The sequence below is a fragment of the Stylophora pistillata genome, chromosome 3, assembly GCF_964205215.1.
Source record: "Stylophora pistillata chromosome 3, jaStyPist1.2, whole genome shotgun sequence".
NCBI classification, from domain to species: domain Eukaryota; kingdom Metazoa; phylum Cnidaria; class Anthozoa; order Scleractinia; family Pocilloporidae; genus Stylophora; species Stylophora pistillata.
In genome coordinates this window covers 35,844,729-35,871,845 of record NC_142521.1, presented here as the reverse complement: position 1 = coordinate 35,871,845, position 27,117 = coordinate 35,844,729, and the positions used below count along the sequence as shown (strand labels likewise).

Genomic DNA, 27,117 nt, shown 5'->3' with positions numbered 1-27,117 from the left:
AAAACGAATGTCTTCCAAATTTTGAATTGAAATTCAAATTTTTAGAAAATTGGAGGAAACCACTCACGCTCAAAAGTACGAGAAAACGCATAGAAAAAAAAATCAAAATGCCAGAGACGAGGGAAGAAAGCCAAACAACAGTTCTTGCCGGGGAAAACCAAACAAGCGTTACGAAAGAAAACCAAAACAGGTATCAATGCCGAAAAAGGTCAAGCATCTTTTCCGGAAATCCAAACCATTGTAGCCTATACAGACGACGAACTGGCCTCTTTTAGATACAACATGGTTTCAAAAAACACTAGACGGCAAATTCACAGATTCGAGTGGTCGCTGAACAGTCATCCAAGCACTCCATGATGATTTCGACCCAGTGGAGATATCAGAGCTCACTGGCCACTCCAATCCGGAATCCATATCCAGCTACAGCCATAATCCTCTGGAAAAACAGGGACGAATGTCGAAAAAGTTGGCCAGTTTCAACCCACGCCAAGCACGACAACTACCAACGGCTATTCAAGTCATGCTTTGCGGGAGATTGTTCTCAATAGCTCAGCCACGCCAAGCAACAAAGCAGCTACTAGTGACCTTGACAGCAATGCCAGTCGTTCTAGTTACCTGATGGCAGGAGCAGTTGGCGGAATGTTTACAGGAGTAACTTTCAATAATTCTCCAGTAAATATTTCCATAAACTTTCAGACCAGCATTGACACCAACGAGCGACTTCCTGCAATGAAAGAAAAACAGTTAAAATTGTGATTTTTAACTGAACTGTTTTTCGTCAGAGTTTACCGAGAAATTCCAGTCTTAATCATTATATTTTGAATACACTTTTTTTTATAACTGTAAAGCACTTACCGGTTGTTTGTAGATCTTGCTTTGATAGCGGAACGCTTGAAATTTTCATGTCGCTTGAGGATTTGACCATTCAGTTGTTGATTGTCGGCGCCACATTTTGCCAAGTTGAGTGGTAGCAGGCAAATCTCTGCCTTAAATAACTCCGTATTGTGTACTTTTAGTTTTTCTGCTGAAGATTGTAAAATGTGAGGCACTGCTTTCTTCACGAGTTTGAAATAAAAGTGGTTTTCATTCGAAAAATATCTTGTTCCCTCTATTCGCTAGATATTGACACCTGAGTTTGAAAGGGTTTCCCTCGTTTGCGCACTGGCGTGGCGCACAAAAATACAAAACGTCTGGTTTCGCCCAGTGATTTGGTGGCTTTTGCTATGTGATTCAAGAAAAATTCACGAGGTACAATTAAAATTGTCGACGGTTCAAATGTGAGCGACTTACCTTGCTTTCCATTCCCTTAACAATGACAGTTCTGACAGTTGACTTTAAAATGGCTTTCTTAAGGGCGCGCGTACGGAATGAAAACAAACAATAACATTGCCGTTTTAATTTCTTGTTTCCTTATTTTTATTCAGTTATGCGATTTAAGAAAAATTCACTACCTGACTCGTGAATTCCACGTTAAATTTCACTTGAAAAACCGATATCGCACTCATCGCTTCGCGATTCGTGCGCTATCGGTTTTTCGCTTGAAATTTAACGTGGAATTCACTCGTCAGGCAATGAATTTTTCTATAATATCTCTTCGTGCATTGTCGCCCAACACTGAAAAAACCAGACCAGAATTAAACAAAGTTGCAAAGGTACTGATATAACGGTTCTGCTTGTGCCAATGGTTAAAAAAACAAACGGGCGAAAGTATACCAAGACTGCTCAAAAACTTACGAAGAACTGATTAAAGAGACGCTAAACTCGCCTTTTTTATGCGCGTAGTGACGTTGAAAGGTCTGATTACAAAACCAATAGAGATACAGAAAAGCAGATATACATCGCGTTGGGGGGTTAGCAACTCGCTTGACTTTTAACGGGAAGTACCAAGACTCTGGACTCTTCTCTTATTATTGTTTCCTACTACAACGCTTCAGGTCTTTTCTTCTCCTACAACTACTTTTTAGCGAGGAGTGCCCACGTATTCAATACAAAAATCGCAGACATGTCTGGGTTAGCTGACCGTGGGAGTTTCCATAGTGTATCCGTTGTTTTGCAAAGGGGGAAATTGGGTGACTCGCTCCGAAGTACTTGGCGAGCACCAAAGAACCAATCAAACGCCAATGATCGAGCTGCGCACGAGAATCGCGCGCACAAACAGGATCTTCGGTGTGGGTAAAACTCAGGGTCAGTTTTACCAACCCAAACATGACCACCTATGAAACTAATTATTCTCAACCATACCAAGCGATTAAAATGTCAAGCACGGTAGGAAGGAAATCCGCGAACTGAGCCAAGTTCGAGCATACACTAAAAATAAAAGATCTAAACTATAGACCACTTTCATAAATGGCTGCCGGATTAATATTCTTTTGTCTAAATTTAAATTAGCCCTTCTGGCCTCGTTCTCCAGTACAAAATTCAAAAGAATACATTATCTCAAGCGAGGCCAGAAGGGCTAATTTAAATTTAAACAAAAGAATATTAATCCGGCAGCCATTTATGAAAGTGGTCTATAAATCTAGCAAAACAACACGTAGGCGTAAAAGGCAAGGCTTAACGAAACAAAAGGCTTAACTGGAAAATTCTCAAAATAACAACTTCCAATTCTATCTCACAACAATTGTAATAACTAAGTATCTAAGATCATGCTGAAATGAGTGAACTAATCAAAAAATCAATTTAAAAATGAGCCTTCTGACTAGTGTCCTTAACATGTAGCAGGGCATTTCGAGACTCTACAGGACTAAGCAGATCAGAAACTGTACTTGATCAAGCAATTGGTCAGTTAGAGGCTGAAACAATCGGAATATCCTCCATTACAACCGTGAGGTATCTGAACGAGCCGGTTGTAAGGAGGTATTACATACATATGTCTCATTCAGTGCTTTACAATAAAAAGAATTCAGACGAACTTTGTCAAAATACGTCCATTGTTTTCCCAGCATCAGTTTCTGTGAATGTATTAGAGTTTCGATATTCCTGAGATAGAATTCTAACAAAACCAACTCTAATTACTCCACTGATATTTTCGTATCTCTGTGATACATTTAAAAAGCTGCTGAGTAAAAGGTCCGAAATCGAACGCGGTGAAAATTATAAGTTGTGCAAAGGCATTTTCAGGCAAGAGAATAACATTGGTTATTTTTTCCTAGCGTCTCAAAACTTTCCTTAAGTTTTGCTAACGCCTGCTGTTACACAATTTCTGATGACCAATATATTTGAGCATATTTTGCACCAGATGGAGGCTGCAGCTTGTTCATTTCATGGAAGGACCTAACTTGGATTAGTAAGCGATAAATATATATAAATATTTGTACATAAGACCTTGAATGCCTAAAAATAACAGTTACAGCGCTTCCCAGCTGTGTTTGATTGACTTAGTCAGGAAAAATCTTTAATAATTCCAATTTTTTATGACCAAGTTAACTATAGAAACAGCCAAAACTGTTCAGTTACAGTTTGTGAACACACACGTGAAACATGGGTAGGTTAGGGTTAGGGTTAGGCTGTCTGACCTGAACTTTTTCTTGTAAATAGATGGAAATGCTGCAGGAAAAACAGGAGGAAATAAGACTCCGTGAACAGATGGAATCTGAAGCAGCGAGTCCAACGACAAAAGATGGAGAACATGGTAAAGGCGAGAATGATACAAGCTGAAAAACAAAGACGAAATTTCATTCAAGAAAACCAAACATACATATGATGCACGATCCTCGCAGTAGATAGCGCGGTAGAACATTGGTTACCTAGGGTAGATGGGGTAAACGGCGTAGAACGTGGGTTACCTAGGGTAGATGAGGGCTAACGCGGTAGAACATTGGTTACCTAGGGTAGATGGGGGTAAACGGGGTAGAACGTGAGTTACCTAGGGCGGATGAGGGTTAACGCGGTAGAACATTGGTTACCTAGGGTAGATGGGGTAAACGGCGTAGAAAGTGGGTTACCTAGGGTAGATGAGGGCTAACGCGGTAGAACATTGGTTACCTAGGGCAGATCGGGGTAAACGTAGTAGAACATGGGTTACTTAGGGTAGATGAGGATGAACGTGGTAGAACATGGTTAACCAACTGTAAATGGGGGTAAACGGGGTAGAACGTGGATTACCTAGGGTAGATGAGGGTGAAAGGGGTACAACATGGCTAGCCTAGGGTAGATGGGGGTAAACGGGGTAGAACATGGGTTGCTTAGGGTAGATGAGGGTGAACGCGGAAAAACATGGTTAATCAAGGGTAGATGAGGGTGAACGCGGTAGATGATGGTTAATCAAGGGAAGACGAGGGATAATGAGGTAGAACAAAGGTAACTAAAGAAGATGAAGGGAACAATGTTAGCTAGGGCATATCGTTCAACATACATTAATTTTATAATACTTAGTATTAATTGGTATTAGTTATTGGGACACGATATGGACCTAACATGAACGCTTTACTAAATTCTGAGCCAATGGTGTCTGAAAACCGCAAATATTGTAACGGATACTCCATATAAGGACCAACAAAGTGAGGTTAAGTTTGTATCGCCAAATTATAACTGAAAAAATATGGTCTTTTTCGAATTCAAAGGGTTAAGAAAAAAAAACACATATCCTCAAAGAAGGTATCCACTTCCACACTTTGTCTTTATTTGCGAAATACGCAGAACTACAAACCAATTCATGCAAAGCCTTTTCCCTAGAAACGGAGAAATGCACACATGATATAGACAATGAAAATCTTTGGCGCACGGTTGAGTTTAGGGCCAGACAATCGGTTGAAAATTCAGTATACATTAAGTCACAGAAACCATTCCCATTTCTCTATGTAACAGCTCATATTATACATAAAGTACATACTGTACAGCTGGTTAATGTACAGACCGATTTTTATTTACAGCATCTATGCTATTTTGTACGTGTATCTCCGCAACGTGTTCTCAGAAATAAATGCGGAAAAGTGTGAACCTTTGACCTGAATATCGCTTTCACGGAAAATGAGCTTTCATGGTCACGTGAAGAAAGTCTTGGTAAATATCCCAATCGCATCACGCAATTACGTAAGAGTCGCCATGACGATAGAAAACTACTAAGATTTCATAGAGTTTGCAATTTCTCAGAATTCAGGCTGAAGTTTCAAGGTTTAGTAAACGTAAACTTTCTCCTAAAATTTCTTGTCCAAATATCAATAAGAAACTTGACTAATATAGCTCATTTACAAGTACAGCTACTGCTGAATGAAATTACTACCTAAAGTAAATTTGAAAGCTTTTCGAGACTGACCCTCGATCGGTCTAAAAGTAGAGTCAGTGCGCATTATCTAACTGCGAACACTTTAAAAAATAGAAATGAGTACTATGGTCACTTACTTAGATGGTCAATTCTGTGAGAGCTACCTCGAACGCTTTTGAACAAAAGCATGTCACCGTTACAGACCTGAAGCCTAGCTCTATTTATGTCTAACGTTAGCTGTCACGCGCGTGTTTTTGTCTCTCTATCGAAGTCTCTCCTCAACTCTACTTAATGCTGTTTGCCTGACACTCTAACAAAGAAATAGTTGAGATCGCCCAAAAATATTCAGAGATGTTTGGTCAAACTTTTAAACCTTTGCCGGATGTAAAAGTTCTGTTGGGGAACTACATGGAATCAAATTGTAGATCAAACAAAAATGACTATTTGCCCCTAAAACGGGGATTACATTTGAAGCTTTACAATTTGAATAGTACGCCAAGTAGTTCAATCACCAATCTTCCTTTCTTTTCTCGTCTACGTTCTTATTCTTCTTTTTCTTTTTCTCCTTTTCTCCAGGCATGTGCAGTGATTCAAGTCTGACCGGTCTTCCCATAGCGGGCATCCCGCCCACACTTCCCTGGGATGCCCCACTGGTTAAGTTTCCGCTTGATCCTCCAGCCCCTAGGAATCCGAGCGGAGGGCGGGATCCCCCTGAGGGTGGTGACTCTCGTCTGTCGAATCGTTCAAACCGGTTGTTCTCAGCCAAAAGGCGGCCAGCTCTCTTGGGTTTAAAATAACTCGATGCGTAATCTTCATGAGAGCTCCGCGAGAGATGTTTCAGAAAGAGATCTTCGCTTGGCTCCTCAGGATACCCCCCCATGTGTCCATTAACAGGTTGGCTTTGACTGTTCATCTGGGGTCTATTAATGGGGGACTTCCGGCCTCGGGCGGGGGTACCCGCACCCGGCATAATCCCTGGGGTTGGAAGAGTCGTCTTCGTAATGACAAGTTCAGGGATGTTCCATTTTCCTAATTCGTCGCTCCACGAGCTCTCCGCGCGCATCTTGTCAATGTTATAATAATTACAGTCACGGCGAATGCATGGCTGTATCTTATCTAAAATTTGTTGCTGAAGCTTTATCATTTGCTCCTGTTTACGAATCGTTTCCAAGTAATCTTCACGATCGCGTTCGAATTCTGTTTGCAGATCGTCGATCTCTGACTGCGCAGACTTTAATTTCCCTTCCATCTCATTGATGACATTGTTCTTGCCTTTTATTTCATCCTGTAAATTATCGTAAACTTTAACCATTATTCCATCATCTTCCATCTTCTTGGCTGCCTTGGCAAGTTTTTCTCTTTGTGACAGAGCATAGTTTTTCCTTGCCTTTCTCTTCTCTTTTAACTTCTGGTCATTTTTTTTCTCGCCACCCACAAATTTCTCTTGAAGTTCTTGCAGTCTTTTGACCAGTGCATCGTTTGGAAGGCCCTGACTTAAAAACCGTAAGTCTTCAAGTCCTGGTATAAGGCTTTTCACCCCCTGGACACCCTTAAAAGCCTTGTCTTGAACCACCTGAAATGCACTCTGACTACTCTGATCATGGCCTGAATCTTGCATGCCTTGTAAAGGTCCTGTTATCACATCTAATCTTGCGTTTGGTCGCTGATCCTGTTAAGATTCAATGGGAATAAAAAGTTAATTGAACTCTTATGTTCGCGCCTAGCCTGTCATCATAAAACGCGCGTTGAAAAGAGAAAGATACACTGAAGACACTGGGAGGTCGTGGGGACACAGAATACACAGTCACTGAGAATTAACAGTCAGACAGATGGACAGACAGACTAACAACAACCATCAAACAGACAGACAGACAGACAGACAGAGAGAGTACTGACAGACAGCCGGAGAGAGTACTGACAGACAGAGTACAGACAGACAGAGAGAGTACTGACAGGCAGCCAGAAAGAGTGCAGACAGACAGAGAGAGTACTGACAGACAGCCAGACAGAGAGAGTACTGACAGACAGAAAGAGTACTGGCGGACAGAGAGAGTACTGACAGACAGACGGACAGAGAGAGTACTGACAGACAGATGGACAGAGAGAGTACTGACAGACAGACGGACAGAGACAGTACTGACAGACAGCCAGAGAGAGTGCAGACAGACAGAGAGAGTACTGACAGACAGAGAGAGTACTGACAGACAGCCAGACAGAGAGAGTACTGACAGACAGTCAGAGAGAGTACAGACAGACAGAGAGAGTACAGACAGACAGAGAGAGTACAGACAGACAGAGAGAGTACTGACAGACAGCCAAAAAGAGTATAAACAGACAGAGAGAGTACAGACAGACAGAGAGAGTACACACAGACAGAGAGTGCTGACCGACAGAGAGAGTACAGACAGACAGAGAGAGTACAGACAGACAGAGAGAGTACTGACAGACAGCCAAAGAGTATAAACAGACAGAGAGAGTACAGACAGACAGAGAGAGTACACACAGACAGAGAGTGCTGACCGACAGAGAGAGTACAGACAGACAGAGAGAGTACAGACAGACAGAGAGAGTACTGACAGACAGCCAAAAAGAGTATAAACAGACAGAGAGAGTACAGACAGACAGAGAGAGTACAGACAGACAGAGAGAGTACTGACAGACAGCCAAAAAGAGTATAAACAGACAGAGAGAGTACAGACAGACAGAGAGAGTACACACAGACAGAGAGTGCTGACCGACAGAGAGAGTACTGACAGACAGCCAGAAAGAGTTCAGACAGAGAGAGTACTGACAGACAGAGAAAGTACTGACAGACAGAGAGAGTACAGACAGACAGAGTACAGACAGACAGAGAGAGTACTGACACAAAGCCAGAGAGAGTACTGAGAGACAGCCAGAAAGAGTACAGACAGACAGACAGAGAGAATACTGACAGACAGAGAGAGTACAGACAGACAGAGTACAGACAGACAGAGTACAGACAGACAGAGTACAGACAGCCAGAGAGAGTACAGACAGACAGAGAGAGTACTGACAGACAGACAGACAGAGAGAGTACTGACAGACAGACAGACAGAGAGAGTACTGACAGACAGACAGAGAGAGTACAGACAGACAGACAGACAGACAAAAAGACAGACTAACAGACACAGAGAGGACAGAACCGCCCCCCCCCCCCCGTTAGCTCAATTGGTTCAAGCGTCAGATTGCGTTGTGCAGGAGGTCCCGGGTTCAAACCCCAGCCGGTCTTTCTATAATATCAAGAAATGGATAGATATTCTAGTCTTCTTGGATAAGAACAAATAAACCGTAGGCTCCGTCTCCTGCAGGGTTGGGGTAGGAGATGCTAATTTCCTATGCAAGAGATTACTGTGTGATGGATGTCCTCCCCTGGGGTGTATTGGGTGGGGAATTTACAAGGCCTACAGTAACTGGCACAAGCTGTTGCAGGGTTCCTGCCTGGCAGCGAAGCCAATAAATTAATTAAATTAGAAATGTGAGACAGACTGAAAAAGTATGGATTGACATAGAGCCAAATGATTGACAGAGAGATATAGCAGCAAAGACATACAAACAGAGATTGAAATTCAAATAAACATACTGTAAACAGACAGACAGACATATCAACAGACAAAACATTTGTGAGGATGGAGCACGAGGAAAGGTAAACAGACACAAGGCGCACTCACAAATTCACACTGTACCTAACTGTCTGTAAAACCAAACTGTACCAGTCTAGTTCTTATGATGACCAATGCCATTAAATACTTTGATTAAGTTTTTCTTCAAAAACGGCTACCATTTTATGTTCCTAACACTTTTCCAAACTATAACTTATATACCAGGAGTATACATAAACATTTTTTTTTTAGATTGAAGTACATTTCATATTTTTCAAAATTCTTTTAAATTTATGTTTATAAATTGATTTACTCAGCTTGATTAGCTTTTTAGTTATTCCGAGTAAGTGTTACCTCTCCTGTATTACTATATTATATTGCGAATTAAGTTTAAATGTTATTCTTGGTAATAAAACCTGTTGTTGTTGTTGCAAATTCATTGTAAATTCAATGTAATTCAGCTTTCGGGCTGCAATGTTGTTTTCCAGTAAAATCTACTCTACTCTAGCTATCACAAGGCTGAGATCTTTGCACACTATCTGGCAAAAACTCATTGCAGGAACAAAGGATAAAATTTGTCCCACCAACCAGACTCTTAAGACGATGCCATTAATCAGGATGTAACTTACATTTACATCAACATTTAAAACCAAACTACACCTGCCCCACTGTGTAGTAGCCCTCATAAGTGACTTTAAGTACTCACTGTCTCATTTGCCAAGGCAATCATACTGATAGCACTCTCTTCTGGCAGGTCACCTGTCCCCACCCCTACTGGGGTGACTGTTGTCAAAGCAGTCCTGCCACTGTACTGTTCTTCAACATTGTGTACCTTTCTGTTGTAATCATTTTGTAGCTGTTCTATTTCTTCTTGGAGCTTCTGTTTGGACATAAGTTCTGCTTCATAAGATGATTTCATCTTAGCCAGCTTTGCCTCATACTCTTGCCTGAGATTTTCAGTTTCCCTGGCCACAATGACAGTGTGATCCTGTGGTGGGGCAGCTATAGGATGAGCAGGAACAGAGGGCTGGGCTCCAGCTGAAGTTCATACACAAAAGTATAAAATTTTAGACCTGCATCATACAGATATAAACTGCTATTGCAACAGTCAAAGTAAAATTTAAATATTTTCCCTACCTGTTGCAAAATCTGTTGGAATTTCCATCTGCCCCATCAACATTGCTTTAAGTTTCTGGATTTCCTCCTGGTATTCCCTTAGAAGTGCATCTTTTGGATCTTCATTGATCTTGGGTTTATTCTTAATATTCTTTGCTCGATTTGCATAGCGTAAAGTACTCAGAGTTTCATCGTAGTTGTTGTCAGCAGGACTCAGACATGCAACCATCAATGTCTTAGTGTTTCCACCCAAGGAATCCTAAAAAAGTCACAACATATTCTATATCAATGCTTCCATTAAGTTTGATCAATCATGAACTGACCTTGCACAAAGGAATTTTAATTGTTTAACTCTTTAAACACTAACATCCGTATGAATATTCTTGATCTTCATACTGTTCTCTATACATTTCCTAAGGTGCTGAAAAGGAGAATTTGTTAAACAATCAAGAGCTTCTGTAGTAAATGATAATTTACTATATTCTCATGACCTTAATGTTTGACTGAGGGGTGATATTGTTCGGAGAAATTAGACACTGGTCACTTTTAGAAGTTAATGAATGTTGCAGGAGACACTGTAGCTTAGTAGACCAAATATCAAGAGATCCCTGGTTAATCCAGTAACTCCCACAATCGAATTGTTAAATACCCCTCAGTGTAGCTGCTTCACATTTCCTTATAAATGAGTTATGAGAATTTGGTGCTAGAGTAAGACAAGAGTTTTTGCTTGATCAATTTGAGTATTCTCATTGCCCGTGTGCTGGATAATGTAGAGATATTAAAGAGAGAATTTACATGTTGATCACATCTAGGAGTTAAAGGGTTAGGCCCGACCCATAGTTATTAAAATAGTGATGTATTCATGTGCAGTACACTTGATTCTCCAGCCAGCTGGAGATTACCACCAAATGTAAATGAGACCACCTATCAAGTAGAATTGACAATATTCTCACTTTATACCCCAGAAATAGGAATATACTGAGGAACATGTGTGCTATTTAGCATGCAAAAGAAAAGTTGCCCTAGACTTTCCCTCAAAATAATGAGGACTGTGCAGCTTTCCCATGTCTTTTAAGAACAAAAGAACTCTGCTCAGAGGATAAATACTGTCCTTGGACCTGTAGAAATCAAAATAGGCTTACCTGAAGCAGTCTGGTTAACTTGGAATCGCGATAGGGAATGTGCTTTGACTTTCCATCAACCAAAGCAGATATGACGTTTCCCAAAGCCGATAATGATAGATTAATCTTTGTGGCTTCCTTTAGCCGGTCTCCTGTAGCACCAGTTTTAGATTGTCTCTCGCTCCCGGCTAAGTCAACAAGGTTGAGTTTACCAGCTCTAATGTGGTCTCCCTTCTCATCAGCAGTCTCCATAATCTCTATGTTTATTGTGAAAATCGAATGGGATCTTGACGAGTCAGCATTCATTAGTGTAGCACCTACAGAACGATTCTTACTTCCAAGATCCATAACCTTCTCCATTTCAGGCACACTATTCACAGGGTTCATGGTAAGATCCTTGACATAGACCCCTCTATCTGGATGTTCCTTAAGTTCCAGCTTTGTTTTATGGTCCTTTCCAAGAAGATCTCTGATTTCTTCATTGTAGATCTCCAAATAAGAGGCATGAACTAAGAACTTGGTATTCTCTGCAACTTGAATGCTATCAAAAATGTGTTCAAATGCACGTGGAATTATACCTCTTTGAGTGGGAGGGTCAGTTATACCTTGCATACTAAACGACTTCCCACATCCTGTCTGACCATAGGCAAATACGGTGCCATTATATCCCTCTAATACTCCATCGACCAGCGGGAAACAGATATCATTGTATATGGTCTCAGTAGTAGAGTCTATATAATATGCACCGTCAAATGTAAAAGATTTCGGTGGCTGTGTCTTATCTCCAGGTTTGTTTAAAGCACACTGCCCAGTAGAGGAATCCATCTGGACTACAACCTCACAATCCAAGTCCTTCTCGCGTTGGTTGAGAGGGCGACAACGAACAATTACCTTGACTGCTTCAGCCATGATTCTTGCGGAATAAGAAATAAGATAAGAAATTTTGTTAAATAAGCCAAAGAAAGTACATTGTGTAATTACATTGTACCATCGAGGATATAAATGTTGTGGTTCAAAATTTTCTTTGCTGTTGAATAAATATTTTTCAAACGCAGCCCTGGGTTGATTTCCATTTTTTCTTGTGTTGGATTTGCAAAATTTCCATGGAACAGCTGTATGGTTAATAAACTATTTCTGTCAGCAAGCAGAAAACCCAAGTTCTCGATACAAAAATAAACTTTTAACGTGCTTTATCGCCATTCAGCATGGGCAAGAAACTAACCAGGCTCTAGCCAGAACATTTCTACTAAACGCTTAGTACTTCAGGTAATAAAACTTCGCACATTTACCTAAGACATTTAATTATAGTAACGTCACGTAAAAGCCCTTCATTCATCCGTACTGCGATATCTAAACCTCAATCTATGTCGAAAATAATACATAATTTAGCTTGACCTTCAATGAAAATTAGTATAAAGCTTATTTCTGTAAGTTCATGCCGTTTGGTTTGCAGCAAAAATTGGTATCAATTCCTTTGATTCACGAAAAACATTGCGCCCACGAATTCAATAGTTCAAAAGTTCACTTTGCATCGAAGGGTTAAAAAAAACTGACCAAGAAAATTACGAGATTACATAAAGCATGAAAACACGGATAACATGGAAACCGTGGACAAAATTAACGACACGGAAATATTAATTAAGGTGGTAAGACTTTCTCTAAAGTTAGGGCTTCATTCATCTTACCTCTAATAAAAATCAGCTGCGTCACCTCTTAGAGTTTTCCAGGAATTTGCTTTCGGTTGTGCCTCCACGCTAAGGGCTAAACCCGTAAAATAGCTGAAGAAATCACCTTCGATCTGACCTCATCATGCTACGCGCATTACTATTTTAGGGAAAACATTGCAAGCAAAACAAACGACCGATCTTGGTTTAAATCATTACATATTCATAATTTGGCTGTATGTTTACAACACTGATCTTACAAAAGCGGTCGATGGGGAAATGTCAGCATATCACAGCTGAACTTTAAGTTTTTTCTTCGTCTGTGACCTCCATCTTCCTCAATAATGACGTTTTTAACCTAATTTGGAGTAAGCTTGTATTAGATACTACCATGGCAACCGTTCTCCCAGAGTTCTTATCGTAGGTAAGCAACACGTGCAAAGTACTGCTCTTTCCAGTTCTCGGGCGCGGGCATGGGCAGCATCCTGCCCTTAAAAATTCGTGCAAAATAAAAATTTCAAAATATTCAAATTTAATATTGAGATGAAATTCTTTCCACGTTATCGCTTACCTCTCATGTACAACTTGAAATGGTAAGGTCTTTTGAATTCTAAGGCTTTTGTAAATTACCAGAACCCAACAGTTTTGGCTAAATTATAAGCTCCTCGTAATATTAAAAAAAAATAATCTGATCATTGTTTATTATAATCGGAGGTTAAGCCTACCATATAACCACCCCTTTGATACAACCAGTACAGTCAAGCCATTTATTAGAGTCATAATTCTTTTCGTATTATTATTATTATAACTATCAACTTTTTGATTATAAGGAGTGACTTGCTTTGTAAATCTGTTCTTATGTTAAAGAAAAAGTCAAGGCGAGAGGTTAAGAGAAAGTAAAAGACTCGTTATTAACACAGCGATATCACTGGATTGCCATGACAAGCGGAAAGGTGAATTACCTCCTTCAGAAGAAGTGCAAATTAATCTGAAATATTGTTTTACCCCTTAAATTTTTTAACCTTTTCAATGCAGGGGTGACCAGTACGTAAGTTCTCCTTGCATTATCCGTTCATAATTGGACAGAAACTAAAGAAGAAAAAGAAACATCAGTCTTGGTAATAATTTGTTTGAGTTATGGCCAAATTATAAGGGCTTAAGTTACTGGATATTGATTGCAGACAATTAAGAGAATTAATATTGAAAGCTTTGAAGAAAAGAAAATACTCGCTCTAAATTTCTACTTAGAAACTGAAAGTCGCGGAAATGCCTGACACAAAGGATTTCGAAATCGAAAAGATAACAAAGCCCAGACAAAAGATAGCAAAAAATATATATATCAGTGATAACAAACGTAACAAGAAAAGACAAACACTTAGTCATCTTTGGAAGGAATTTTCAAATACGTGTCTTTGTTGTTGTTGTTTTTTTTTAAGGGGGCGTTACCTGACTCGAACTTACTTGCCAACGTTAACAACTGTGAAATCTATGCACTATTTTGGAAGGCTTGGCTAATGTTATCATGCTTTGAAAATAGAAGAACACGCCAAGACTCTGGCGTGAAACAGAATGAAACTACCGTAAGCGCTGTCGGTCTTGCTGGCACGATTTGTCAAACAAGAAACGTATGAATAATTAAACTGCATCAGAACGCGACATTTCTTATTCTTTGAACTGCGATAGTCAGTATTTCAAAGTGTTTTATAGGCTTATATTTGAAGTAATCAAGATAAACCAGTATCTCTGGTAATTCGGTTTTAGTATTGACGAGGCCTGTACCTGTACCATACAGCAAGCCCAAAAATATTGAAATTAATAAGCTTGTCATCATAAAACCGGGAGATTGTATTTAGTTCAACACACGCAAGGTTGCACGGGAAAAGCGTCGTGCAATAATTAATCTAAGAGTGACACACTCGAGTTTATTTCGAAATATTTTGGAAGTGAAGCTTGAGTGCGCCGTCAACCTATAGTGAAAGCTCCGTTTCGTTTTGTTTAACAAAGCATGGCGAAGATACAAGGTATTAACGTAACGATCCCTTTCTTTATTGATTTAATGGATTTTTGAGACGCTGTAATTTATTTTAAGGTCTATTAATATTCCTGTTTCGATGGCGTTTCCGTGAACAGGAAAACTATGTGAGCTTTATGTCATCGCATTGTTCTTCAATTTAACGCAGAGAGTTGGTTTTTTTTCTTTTCCTTTCAGCTGGTCCAGTGGTTGAAATGAAAGGAGACGAAATGACACGGTATGCTGATATTAATTTCAAGGAATTTTTAGGACAAAGTTCACTTGAAATCGCCGTGATGCCTTCGAATAACTTGCAAGGGTCAAAGTAAAAAAAGAAATGATCATTTTACAGTACTTTGACGTTTTCGGTCAAAATTTTAAACCTTTCTTTACTAAAATTGTCATGCATCAGACGATGAAATTAAAATATTGAACGGAAATGATCGATTTTGTACATTACAAATAATGTATGCGCATGGATGAACCAGCTGTGACGTGTGAGTCAATGGAGTATAGGAGTGTCAATTTTCGCTGACTAATTCCTGACCAGCTTATGAAGGCCATGCTCTCACGAAACGTTTATTTCAAAATCACAGTCATGTATTAGGTAGAGAAAACATACATAGAATCTTAGAAAGGTTCAATTTTGCCTCTTGAATTTCTTTATTTTTCTGTCTAACTATACGTATCGTCTAAGACGAATACGCTCGAAGATAAACTGAATGTCACTGCCAAATGAATAAATTGATAAACAAAAATTTCCAATCCTTTTCCAGCCGACTGCACCAATTGCTAAAACACTTTCTTGTCACCGGTATTTATACATGAGACATATTGATTAGATCACCGAGATTTTGTTGTTATTAAATCAAGTGTTACATAAAAAACATCCTAATGGTGATCGATAGTGTGTGGTGTGCACAATTTTGTGGTAAGACAGAAAGTTAATTGGAAACCCATGGTGACCTCATCATTTGCACATGGGCTCAAGAGTGAAAAATCTGTAGAAGTTTCAGGTTTTGGTTTCAATAAGGGCCTTTCTGCAATAGCAAAAAAGTTGATTACTCTCAGACAAATTTTCTGTCATCACCAACATGGTTTTTTCCCGATTTGAAAAATTTTGGCCGAAGTGGACAAATCTTCAAACACACTTCAAACAAAATTTGTCCAAGGTAAAACCTGGACAAAATGAACTAAATAAACAAAATTGCAATAAACTTGTTGATTATTGGTCATGAAGCCTAGGACCAGCATGTAATTGAACTGAAATCAGTTTACTAGAAAGGCACTGATTGTCTTTTGTTGCAAAACTTGGGGATTCTAAAACTTAAAAACAACTTAGAATGAATCCTGAAAATTGGTGTAGGAATCCTTTGGCAAACTATGCTGGCTGGTCTCAAAAGCAGATCAAGCACTGACTGAATGTGACAGCTTTGAAATTTTTAATGGGGATTCTACAGACGAATTAAAAATTTGTTCTCAACAAAATTTGTCCCTTGATTCTGTTGGAACAATTTTAGTGTTGTCCACTCGTGCAGAAAGGACCTAACTTTTACAATAACCAGCTGATGATGGTGTAGTAGAGGGCTGGGCCCATTAGGGGGGCTGTAAGGTTACCCAGATCAGAGTGTTTAAATGCCTGCAGGCCAAACAGGTGTCAGTCAGAGGTCTACAGCTGGTAGTAACTGGCTTTTATTGAAACCCTAATGGTCGAGGTTTAAATTTTGCCTAGAATCACTTTTTAGCATTTGAGAGCAGAATACTCTACTCTTACATGCAGTACTTATTCCCAACCTGAGCTCAGTTGTTTGAAGGTTAGATAAACATTTACTATCCAATGGATGAATTGGTAGACAGGGCCAGATTGCTGAAAGGGGGGTAATAACATAATCTACGATTAAAAGTTAACCTAGGCATTCATTTCTGGTGTAGAAGAGTGCTTATAAGAGCTAGGGCAGTCTGTTGGGCCTTCTCTCATTATGACTCAAAACTAAATGGGGAAAAATGTACAAAATAAAAATCCCTTTACAGAGCTATGAATTTAATTTAAAAATATTATACTAACCCCAGGTTACGTTAACCATGTTTTGAACAGCACGACCCAGTAGGTAAATGTCAAAACAATTGCAATTTTACTATGCTATCCACTGGATAAAAATGTATCCAGTGATTAGTGTTATCCAGCCTTCAAACACTAAGAGTATTTGCACAGGAGATGTGAGATGAGAGATGATGTGTCAAAGAATTTCCCAACCAAACACATCCTGACTTTATTTTCTCTTTCTTTTAAGGATTATTTGGGAACTCATAAAAGAAAAACTAATATTTCCTTATGTGGAGTTAGATGTGAAGTCCTATGACCTTTCCATTGAGAATAGGGATGAAACAGATGACAAAGGTATGTACGGTGTTGCATTTTATTGAAGTTTACAATTCTCCAACTGTCAGAAAAATTTAGCCTCAGTAACAACTTTATCATAGGGTTTCTTTGAACCCATCAACTCTTAGAAGTAATTGACAGTTAACATCATACATGATTTTGTACTATTCACAAACAGGGATTGGTAGATAGAAAACAATGTATAATCAAGAGGGTGTTAGGATCAAATCCTGGAAGCACAAGAATTAAGTTACTTAAAGTTGTATTTATTTATTGAGTAACTTTTCTCCTCAGTCACTACTGAAGCTGCAGAAGCAGTTAGAAAATACAGTGTAGGGATAAAATGTGCTACCATCACCCCAGACGAGAAAAGAGTTGAAGGTGAGTAAATTTCCAGTTTATACAAGTCATGGTATTTCAGAGACTGACTTGGTAGGGACCTGAGGTACAATGTATAGGCAGCAATTTCTCCAAAAAATATGTCTGGGAATGTGCATTTATGGGATTGTGATGTTTCATTCAGTCCAGTCAACGAGAATTCAATAACATTAATATGATGAAAATATCATTCAGCACAATAATTTTGCTTAGTGCTAAGTAGCATTTTGAACAACCCTGCTAGCCCAAATTAAAGGTCATGAGCCCCTAAATAAAAATACCAGTGGAATGCATATTATATTGTTTATTTATTACGGGTTTTAAATACACATTCAATCTAATTATTGTTGCTGCTGTTATATATAGTCACCATCTTCGTTATCATTGTTATCGGTTTCATCATCATTATTATTGATATTTTAAATATTATAATTATAGGTATTTTATATTTCTGTCAGTAACTTTAACTCTGTCTAGACCATGTGGCACGTCTCACCTTGTTTTTTAATTTGGCTTTCAGAGTTCAAGTTAAAGAAAATGTGGAAATCTCCAAATGGAACAATTAGAAACATTCTCGGTGGAACTGTCTTCAGAGAAGCTATAATTTGTAAAAACATTCCAAGATTGGTTCCAGGATGGATAAAGTCAATAATTATTGGTCGCCACGCTCATGCTGATCAGGTATTAAAACTAAACACATAAAGATAAGAAAGTATGAAGCAGTGGATTTCATTCATTAGTGGCATGTTAATTGTTTGGGGATGCTGGAAGAGGCAAAAACCCTTTCACTCCAAAGATATCATGTCTTGAGTAATTTCCCTTACTGTTAACATTTAATTCTTGTTTTTTTGTTCGGAGAATATGCTGTTTGATCAACTAATAATCCCCTAATTGATGTTTTTCTTAATTTTTGTCTCTTGTCTGTTTGATTTTGTACATAGATTGCAAGAAGAAATTTTTGTCTTAATCTCACTTAGTTATAGCATTAAAACTGGTGATAAACATCTACATTACAGTTAGTTTATACTGATTCCACAGGTCTTAATGTTAACTTAAATGGCAAAATTTGAGTGATAAATCATTCCGGAAAAAAAATTGGCTTTTAACAGAGCTAACAAAGTGACTGGGTAAACAAGGGTAACAGAATGAGGAAATGAATGAGCTTTGATTTTGATAATGTCATAAATAACTAAAAAGCTAAAATAATAATTAAAAAGATATTGCTGTTAACGATATTACAAAAATAAATTTCTTATTCTTGTTGTCTTAATAAAAAATTGTATGAATATTTAACTTGTCTTTTCTTCCATGAAAAACATTTTTTCTGATAAATTAGGCCCAAAACAAGGGTGTGCATTATACATGGGCACATATATTATACATGGGTAAATATGGAACAGAAAAGATGGGTGAAACTCTTTACACTCTAATATCAACGTGCATATTCTCCATACTGTTCTCCAAATATTTCCTAAGGTGCAGACAAGGAGAGATTGTTGAACAATCAAGAGCTTCTTCAGTTGATAATCATTTCTTTTATTCTCCTGACGTTAATGTGTGATCCAGACCTGATATTGTAAGGAGAAATGAAATGCTTCACTGTACTCTTTCTTAGGGGTCAAAAAATTGTTAAGGGGTTTAAAATAGCTTAAGGAAACAATTTATATTTTAAACGACTGACATTTGATTTAAAATTATATTCGAAATCAACCAAACTCATGTTTTATTCCTTTCCCAGTACAAAGCAACAGACTTTGTTGTCCCAGGCAAGGGTAAAGTGGAGATGATATACACTCCTGATGATGGCGGAGAACCGGTCAAATATGTTGTACATGAATTTTCTGATGGTGGTGGAGTAGCCATGGGGATGTTTAACACAGATGAGGTATTTTACATGTGACATTATAGATAAAACTGGGTTACCAATTGAAAAAAAATGTTATTTAAGTTTCTGAGCTTTATTCTCAGCCTTCATCCTTCTTTAAATGAAAGATACTAGAAGCAGAAATGGCCAAAAGACTTTCAGAAATAAAATATAAACTAAGTTGGGTCCTTTTGTAGTAAGGTTTCTACTATCCTTAGCCACCCTCTTAGAGCCTACTTCCTTGAAACCAAGATTACGAGATATAATCTAAGAAATAATTTATCCCCTGTAATGCCCACCATTTGCACAAACTGTTTTAAGAATACCTTTTTTAATAGAATTGTTTTTAAGTACAATGTAGCTTTGTAAAAGTGTACTTCTTGTATTCGATTTTCGTATTTGTCTCTACGTATATATTTATCTTATTGAGAGATACACCTTAGCTCATTTACGTCCTTTTTTAATGTAACATAACTGTCTTTTGAACAGTAAAGACACTATTATTATTATTATTATTTTGTAATACTCTTTGAAATTTTGCCCTTTTCAATGATATTACATTTGCTTTTGCACTTAATTTGTCTTTGATTTTTTTTTTTAATACATTACATACATACATACGTACATACATACATACGTACATACATACATACGTACATACATACATACATACATACATACATACATACGGGTACATACATTGATTGACCACTCCCTCATGGCTTTTCAGGGCCATTCTTACAATACCACCCACCCATCCCACTCTAGGGGTCTGTCAGAGGACATCATCCACCACACAGTAATGTCGTGTGTGGGAAATTAACGTCTCCTACCCCTAACCCTGCAGGAGACAGGGCCTAGTCGGTTTATTCGTCTTTATCCTAGAAGACTAGAATATCTATCCATTTCTTGATATTATAGAAAGGTAGCAAATTCTCCTCAGTTATTTTAAGACCATGAGTATTGGTCTGGCTGGGGCACAAACCCTCGACTTCCAGCACAACACAGTCCGGCGCTCTAGCCAATTGAGCTAACTAGGGGACAGCTTCAGCGGTGTTCATCTTTTACACCTAGACATCAGTTTGCAGGTTCTCATCACCATTTCTATACATTCCTTTGAAAAATTTTCCAAAGACAATTTTTCCAGCAATCAAGGGCTTTTTGAGTAGGCAATCATTTTGTTTATTATCATGGTCTTAAAGTTTGGTTAAGGATGATGCTGTCTGGAGAATTTAGATGTTGATCACTGCCAGGGGTTAAAAAGTAAATCAAATTCAAGATTTTATGGTCCCATATGTATTCATTTATGAAATGAAGTATTCATTTATGAAATGAATGTTAATAATTAGCATGAGGTTTCAACCAATAGGAGTGGGCAAAGTCTCAACAGTTGGTTATTAATTTTTATCAACAGTCAACTGTCAAGCCAGTTTTGTCATTCTGATTAGAGGATTTATTGAGTTATTTCAAATTTGTTGCTGTCATTAGAAGACAGAATATCTAAGTATAAATCATTCTTTATCCTCAGTCCATCAAGAACTTTGCGCACAGTTCTTTTCAATATGCGCTTGAGAAGGAGTATCCCCTATATATGAGGTAAAAGTATGATAATAAAAAGACTTAAATTTCCTAAAGTTACTTTAAGTTACCATTTGCAATTAATTCCATAATTTTTGCCATATTACTATTTATTCAACATTCAACTTAATACATTAGTATTTTCATTTTTGAATGAATGGAAGTTATCATTGTTAATAATAAATTTTTAGTTATGATAATTATAACTAAAACAAATGTAAGGATGATAAATGATTCTCTATACAGCCTGCACGCACAATGTGTCTTCACAAACTTTTGTTTTGTTTTCTTTTTTCTCTTATAAGTATCCCTTCTTGATTTTGGTTCTTCTTTTTAGCACAAAGAATACAATTCTCAAAAAGTATGATGGTAGATTCAAGGATATTTTCCAAGAAATCTATGAAAAGTAAGTCATATATAACATCCTCCCTTAATTTATCGTGTAAGATGCAGTCAATTACTCCTATTTGGTAGCCACTCTTTCCTCAGTCCAAAAGTGCATTTTGAAAAAAATCTCCATTGAGGGACCCAAGGGTTTAATTCTTAGTTACCATAGATTCTGAATCAAGAGGTTCAAGTCTGGACCAAAGAGCCCATTTTTCCTTTTAACCGCCACCTGAAAAATCCTGGAAATTTGCCTAACTCAAGCAGTAAAGTTTTCAGAATTCACACTCCAAGAAATGCATGTACATGACCATAAGAGAATTGATTTTAAAATCTTGGGAATGAAATTTTTTTCTGAAATGACTGATGACTGTAACAGTCTGTAAGAGATGGCAAATAGAATTTTAAAATGTCAGCTGTAATCATCTCATTTTGTTATTGGTATTCACTGATTCATATATATAATACCTGCTATAAACAATTGCAGTAACCCTTCTGAACAATGCATGATGTATATCGATCAATTTTTGGCCAAGCCAAACTTCCTTTTGCCCAGTTTGATGAGGGCAGCAGCTATAGCTAAAAGGGTATGACTTCCAAATTGAAATCAACTATTTTGAAAATGATGTATCCAGTTCTCTACTGGACCTACATGCATGCATCCTTTCACTTAAATGTGTTGCTTTGTCTACTTTTAATCAGGGACTACAAAAAGAAGTTTGAAGAAAAGAACTTGTGGTATGAGCACAGGTTGATTGACGACATGGTAGCTTATGCACTCAAGTCTGAAGGTGGCTTCATGTGGGCATGTAAAAACTATGATGGAGATGTACAGTCAGATTCTGTTGCTCAAGGTAGGATGTGTGCCTGAAATAAGGACCAAGTTTTATACAGTTTATTTTTATTGACTCTGTACTGGTGCCATGTTGGCCATTAGTCAGACTTAACAGTGCTAGTCGTTCCAGTCAGACAGTCAGCCAGTCAACCAGTCAGTGATAAGTGCAGGCAAAGATTATCTTTGCAGACTTGTTTATTTATTATACTCAGGACTTGTTTATTTACTATACTCATGGTCACTGATTAATACCAGTCGATCTATATCTTGATCGACTGACCGGTTTCTTACCAGGATAAATAAAGTTATTATTATTATTATTATTATTATTATTGTTATTATTATTATTATTCATACCTTTTCTTGTGATTAATCAGATAGTAACTGTTTAAATTAAAGACCTAACTGTGCACATTGCAGGATTTGGTTCACTTGGTATGATGACCAGTGTTCTGGTGTGTCCTGATGGGAAAACAGTCGAAGCAGAAGCTGCCCATGGAACAGTGACAAGACATTACCGTATGCACCAGCAAGGGAAGGAGACTTCTACGAATCCAGTTGGTAAGATTCTTAAACAGTTCTCACCTTGATGTAATACTGCCGCAAATAACAAGGACTTTGAACTGAATTGCATCCGAGTCATGCTGGCTTTGACCCGCTCACTGTCCTGTGATTAGTTTAAAAACGTTTGTCTCTTCCTCGACTTTCTCAAGCAATCAAGTGCGAAAAATTAAACGAATCGCATTTTAGTCAGGAGTGTTTTCCCACCTTTGGGGCAGTTAACTTGAGATTTTCTATGAAATGCCTTTTTTTTAACTTGTAAGAACTGTTTTTTCTACATTTTTTACCACTTAACGCTTTACAACCTCACATCAGTATGCATATTCTCCATACTGTCCTCTATACATTTCCTAAGGTGCTGACAAGGAGAATTTGCTTGTCAATCAAGAGTTTCTGTAGTTAGTGATCATTTCCAATATTCTCGTGACCTTAAGGGTTGATTCAGGGGTAATATTGTACGAAGAAATTGGATACTAGTCATTTTTAGAGTGAAAGCGTTAAGTATAAAATTAGGCTACTTCTCAGTTACTTGTGGTGATTCATCATCTTTTTTTTTTGCTTTTAGCCTCCATCTTTGCATGGACAAGGGGTTTACTTCATCGAGCCCAGCTGGATGGTAAGTGAAGTTTTATACAACCAACTGAAAGCAGAAGCCAATTCTAAGGGTCAGGGGCCAAGGGTTTTGAGGTTGTATGCTATTTCACAGCAGTCAATCATCTGCACATGTGTTGGAATTTCAGTGGTCTTTGAGTGTCTTAAGAGGCAATGTAACATAGTCCTTTCAGACCAGAAGTCTTAATCACTAGAAAGTCAAGTTGTAGAACTTTTTGGAGAAAGCTCAAAACAGGAGGGTAAATCATTAAACCACCTGTTACTGAATGATATTTGTGTGATAATAATAAACTACTATCCAGTGAGGGTAAAAACACATCTAAAAGTCCTAGATTTTTATTTGCTCTTCTGCATGACAATTGTTTTTCCATTTATCCATCTTCCCTAAAACTCTGCGCAGGAAAATGGCATCTGACAGTCTCGGCTAGCCAAAATTGACCTGTTTGCGCATGCCTAACAGTAAACTGCTGTTTTGTATGCTATATGCGATTTTACCGGGTAGCTTTTCATTTATGAGAATTTTTTTTTATTGTACCAGGAAATGACAATCTTGCCAACTTTTGCCACGCTTTGGAGGAGACGTGTATCGCTACAATTGAAGCTGGTCACATGACCAAGGACCTTGCTGGTTGCATAAAGGGATTGGCCAACGTTCAGCGGTCGGACTACCTAAATACTTTTGAATTTCTTGATAAGATAGCTGAAAATCTAGCTGTAAAATTGAAGCAGTCGCCAAGCCATTTGTAACTAGCCAAGCTATTTCAATGGAGGCGAAGTTTTACTCAACCAATCCAAGCAATTTTATAAGAATCAAAGATTTATCAGAATGAAAGATTTTGTTCAGGCAAGGCCAAGAAAAACTGGAAAGATTAGCATGCAAGCCTTAAAGTCTGGTAATATAGCAGCAGAAGATCCTTTTACTTACTAGAATAATCCCCCCCCCCTATTATTTGGAATATTAAAAATTTTTGGTCTTAGTTCAGATAAATTTATTTGATTTTTTAATTTGAATTTGAAATGTCCAAAGGTAACCTCTATCGTTTTCTTAGAGAAAGACACATGGACTTTTTCTTTGTCCTTGTCTCTTTGCAAATGAGTACAGTAAAAACCCGCGTGTAAGAACCTAGTTTTTTTCATGTCTGGCAAAATAGGTTCTTATGTTTTGGGGTATTTACTGACAACTTAGGCAAAACAGGTTCTTAATAGGTTCTTAGCCTCAATATTTCAGATGTGAGGACATGCCAGACTTAATTTTCTATACTACACTGTACAATACACCGTGTACTGAACAATGTACTTAGTTATACAGTTTAGAAGTTTATACCCAGGAGTACATTTTTTTTAACTTGCTTTAACACATGGCTCGGAGCCATAAATACAGTGGAGAAACTGTATTGTGACATGTTTTATGGAAGTGTCAAATGTATAGAGAACATTAATTTTATAGTTACAGACACACTTTGCTTAACAACATTGTTTCATTATCCAGAACGACTCTTCATATAAGAACCATGCAGGTTTTGGTGGGTAAACAGGTTCTTATATTTTTGGGTATTAAAATCCAAAATTTCTGCCAAAAAGGTTCTTAATTACTAGGTTCTTACACGCGGTTTTTTTTTTTTTTTTTTTTCACGCGTTTTACGTCGTCGACCTACAGTAGTTTAGGTAAGAAATCCTTATTTGTCCTCTTGTTAGGTGAAAAAAGTTGATGGCCACAATTTTATTTAAATCAAATGATTTTTTAAGGACTTGAAAAATGGTCCAAAATTATAAGAAATTTTCAATGTTCGAAGTGAAGCTGTGTTAACCAAAATGAATTTCGATCGTCTGGAGTTAAATTCGATTTTAAATTAATTTAACACCAAAACGGTTCTTTTCAATTGCACATACTGTTTTATAATACGTACGTGATGTGAATCCAGGAAGCTGTGATTATTCTTTTTGGCTCAGAAAGTTAAAATGAAATTAAGAAGAACCCGGTAAAAATAATGATTTAGAGCAAAGTGATATTTTACTATTGTTTCTGTTAAGTTCTTGTTGTTGCCCTCGTTAGGTAATTATTTTTCAGTGTAGCTTATTTTTACGCAATTTTAGTGTTTAACATTGAAACCTGAAATGCCGGAACACTGATCGAGGTTAGTCGAACGAAGCGCTTCGACATGAATGGTCTCCTTTTAAGTCTAGCGAGCAAGGGATGGCGAACACGGAGTGGGAGACTAAAAGAACTCAGGATATCGCTCGCGGCCCTCGCGTACTGGCCGAGCATCCTGGAGTAGGAACCTGGGTTGGGAACAGACTAAGACAAATCACAGTTTGAATTTGTGCCATGTCCCGCGAAGCGAGTGATTGTTGCGATCTGTGTATTAGGTTCAATTTTTTTCTTTTTCGCTGTTTGTTTGCATGTTTTGTTTTCAGACCCTTAATACTATATTTTAAAGGAAAGTACTTTGTCCAGTGCACAATAAAGATCGCATTTTTGTCAATTTTTAATGATCCCTTGTCTTGTGCGGTGTGAATGCTTGCTTATCGTTGCGATTGTCCTTACTTTGGGAGATCTTCCCTAGGTTTGCCTCTGTTCATTTCGCATTGTACAGCGGTACACATTTGCTTTCCCTTTGTGTCCACATTGTTTATTATGAGCTGTACTGCTTTACCCTTCAATAAAGACGTTATTCAAAAGAGTGATTCTACATCCAGTAATGATACAGATAATTTAAAGGAAAAGAGTTTGCTCCTTATGACACGAGAAAAAAAGTCACGTGATGCGTGATACAAAAGCGAAGGAAAATAGTAAACCCAATCAATGAGGACGTTTTGGAAACTCTTGCATCGCTCTCCAACTTGCTTTGTTGTTTCTTGTTCACGTTTTTCTCATTGCCATCAGAGGGGACTAACTCGTCCCGTCCCCCTCCCTAGGCGAGAAAGAGGAACGATATATATCCTGTTAAAATATCCTGCCTAGCTTCAATAGACGGCCGCTCTGCGAATCGCTCTCTCTCTCTCTCTCTCTCTCTCTCTCTCTCTCTCTCTCTCTCTCTCTCTCTCTCTGCACTAACCTTTTAAGAGCGCTTCGTCAGTGAAAAACTATGGAATAAATGAAAAATTGGCAGTACAGACTGCAAATGGCTACTGCTGCCGCGTTTACCACAAGAGAAAAAGGATTTAAGATATAATGACTAATTGATACCGGAAAAATAAGTCAGATGGTAACAAATAATCATATTACCAACAATGATGATATTATGACAAAAATATCAGTGATAACGATAATAATAATAATGGTAACAATAGTAATAGTAATGATCAATTATAGAGGTTAGCTCAAGAACCTCACTGTACGTCTATCGGTCCATCCTCTAAGCTCCAAAATAAATTGCCCAATGAGCAACGTACAGTTTACTTCTAAGCTCACAAAGAAAGCATTTGCCATCCAGTTACAGACACATGCTGACCAATGGCTTGTTCCCGGAAATACAGAGTGCGTATCGTCAGCATCACTCCACTGAGACGGCATTACTAAAAGTCAAGAACGATATTCTTATGATGGTGGATACGGGTCATGTGACACTCCTAGTTCTTTTAGACCTCAGCGCCGCCTTTGATACTGTGGACCATGATATTCTTATTCATAGACTTCAGTCACTGCTCGGCCTACGTGGGTCAGGTCTTAGTCAGTGGTTTCAATCATGTGACACTCCTAGTTCTTTTAGACCTCAGCGCCGCCTTTGATACTGTGGATCATGATATTCTTATTCATAGACTTCAGTCACTGCTCGGCCTACATGGGTCA

At 38.1% G+C, this 27,117-nt stretch overlaps 2 protein-coding genes across 3 annotated transcripts; one reads left to right on the top strand and one right to left on the bottom strand.

Moving 5' to 3' along the window:
• Positions 1-4,599: 4,599 nt before the first annotated feature.
• On the bottom strand, positions 4,600-13,090 carry LOC111338534 (osmotic avoidance abnormal protein 3). 2 transcript variants are annotated; one of them, XM_088753286.1, is made up of 5 exons: positions 12,746-13,090; positions 11,082-11,973; positions 9,961-10,198; positions 9,530-9,861; positions 4,600-6,872 (listed from the first exon to the last, which is right to left on the bottom strand). In XM_088753286.1, exons 2-5 carry the CDS (start codon positions 11,967-11,969, stop codon positions 5,712-5,714), a joined length of 2,619 nt encoding a protein of 872 aa, XP_088609412.1. In that variant the 5' UTR covers positions 11,970-11,973; positions 12,746-13,090; the 3' UTR covers positions 4,600-5,711. The 2 variants fall into 2 exon arrangements, with proteins under 2 accessions (XP_088609412.1, XP_088609413.1); XM_088753287.1 differs by having other exon boundaries at positions 12,771-13,090.
• Positions 13,091-14,581: 1,491 nt separating this feature from the next.
• LOC111338535 (isocitrate dehydrogenase [NADP] cytoplasmic) lies at positions 14,582-25,810 on the top strand. The gene is made up of 12 exons (XM_022945035.2): positions 14,582-14,745; positions 14,934-14,973; positions 17,027-17,133; positions 17,410-17,496; positions 18,014-18,174; positions 19,232-19,378; positions 20,886-20,953; positions 21,273-21,341; positions 22,022-22,173; positions 22,575-22,715; positions 23,281-23,331; positions 23,866-25,810. The coding sequence occupies exons 1-12, from the start codon at positions 14,730-14,732 to the stop codon at positions 24,072-24,074; spliced, it is 1,248 nt and encodes a 415-aa protein (XP_022800770.2). The 5' UTR covers positions 14,582-14,729; the 3' UTR covers positions 24,075-25,810.
• The last annotated feature ends 1,307 nt before the right edge of the window (positions 25,811-27,117 follow it).

Coding starts and splice junctions, on each gene's coding strand:
- LOC111338534 (XM_088753286.1), bottom strand. CDS start 11,969: ATGGCTGAAGCAGTCAAGGTAATTGTTCGTTGTCGCCCTCTCAACCAA. Junction 10,199..11,081: donor AGTTAACCAGACTGCTTCAG/GTAAGCCTATTT, acceptor TGACTTTTTTAG/GATTCCTTGGGTGGAAACAC. Junction 9,862..9,960: donor TCCAACAGATTTTGCAACAG/GTAGGGAAAATA, acceptor TATGAACTTCAG/CTGGAGCCCAGCCCTCTGTT.
- LOC111338535 (XM_022945035.2), top strand. Junction 18,175..19,231: donor GCCACGCTCATGCTGATCAG/GTATTAAAACTA, acceptor TTCCTTTCCCAG/TACAAAGCAACAGACTTTGT. Junction 19,379..20,885: donor GGATGTTTAACACAGATGAG/GTATTTTACATG, acceptor CTTTATCCTCAG/TCCATCAAGAACTTTGCGCA.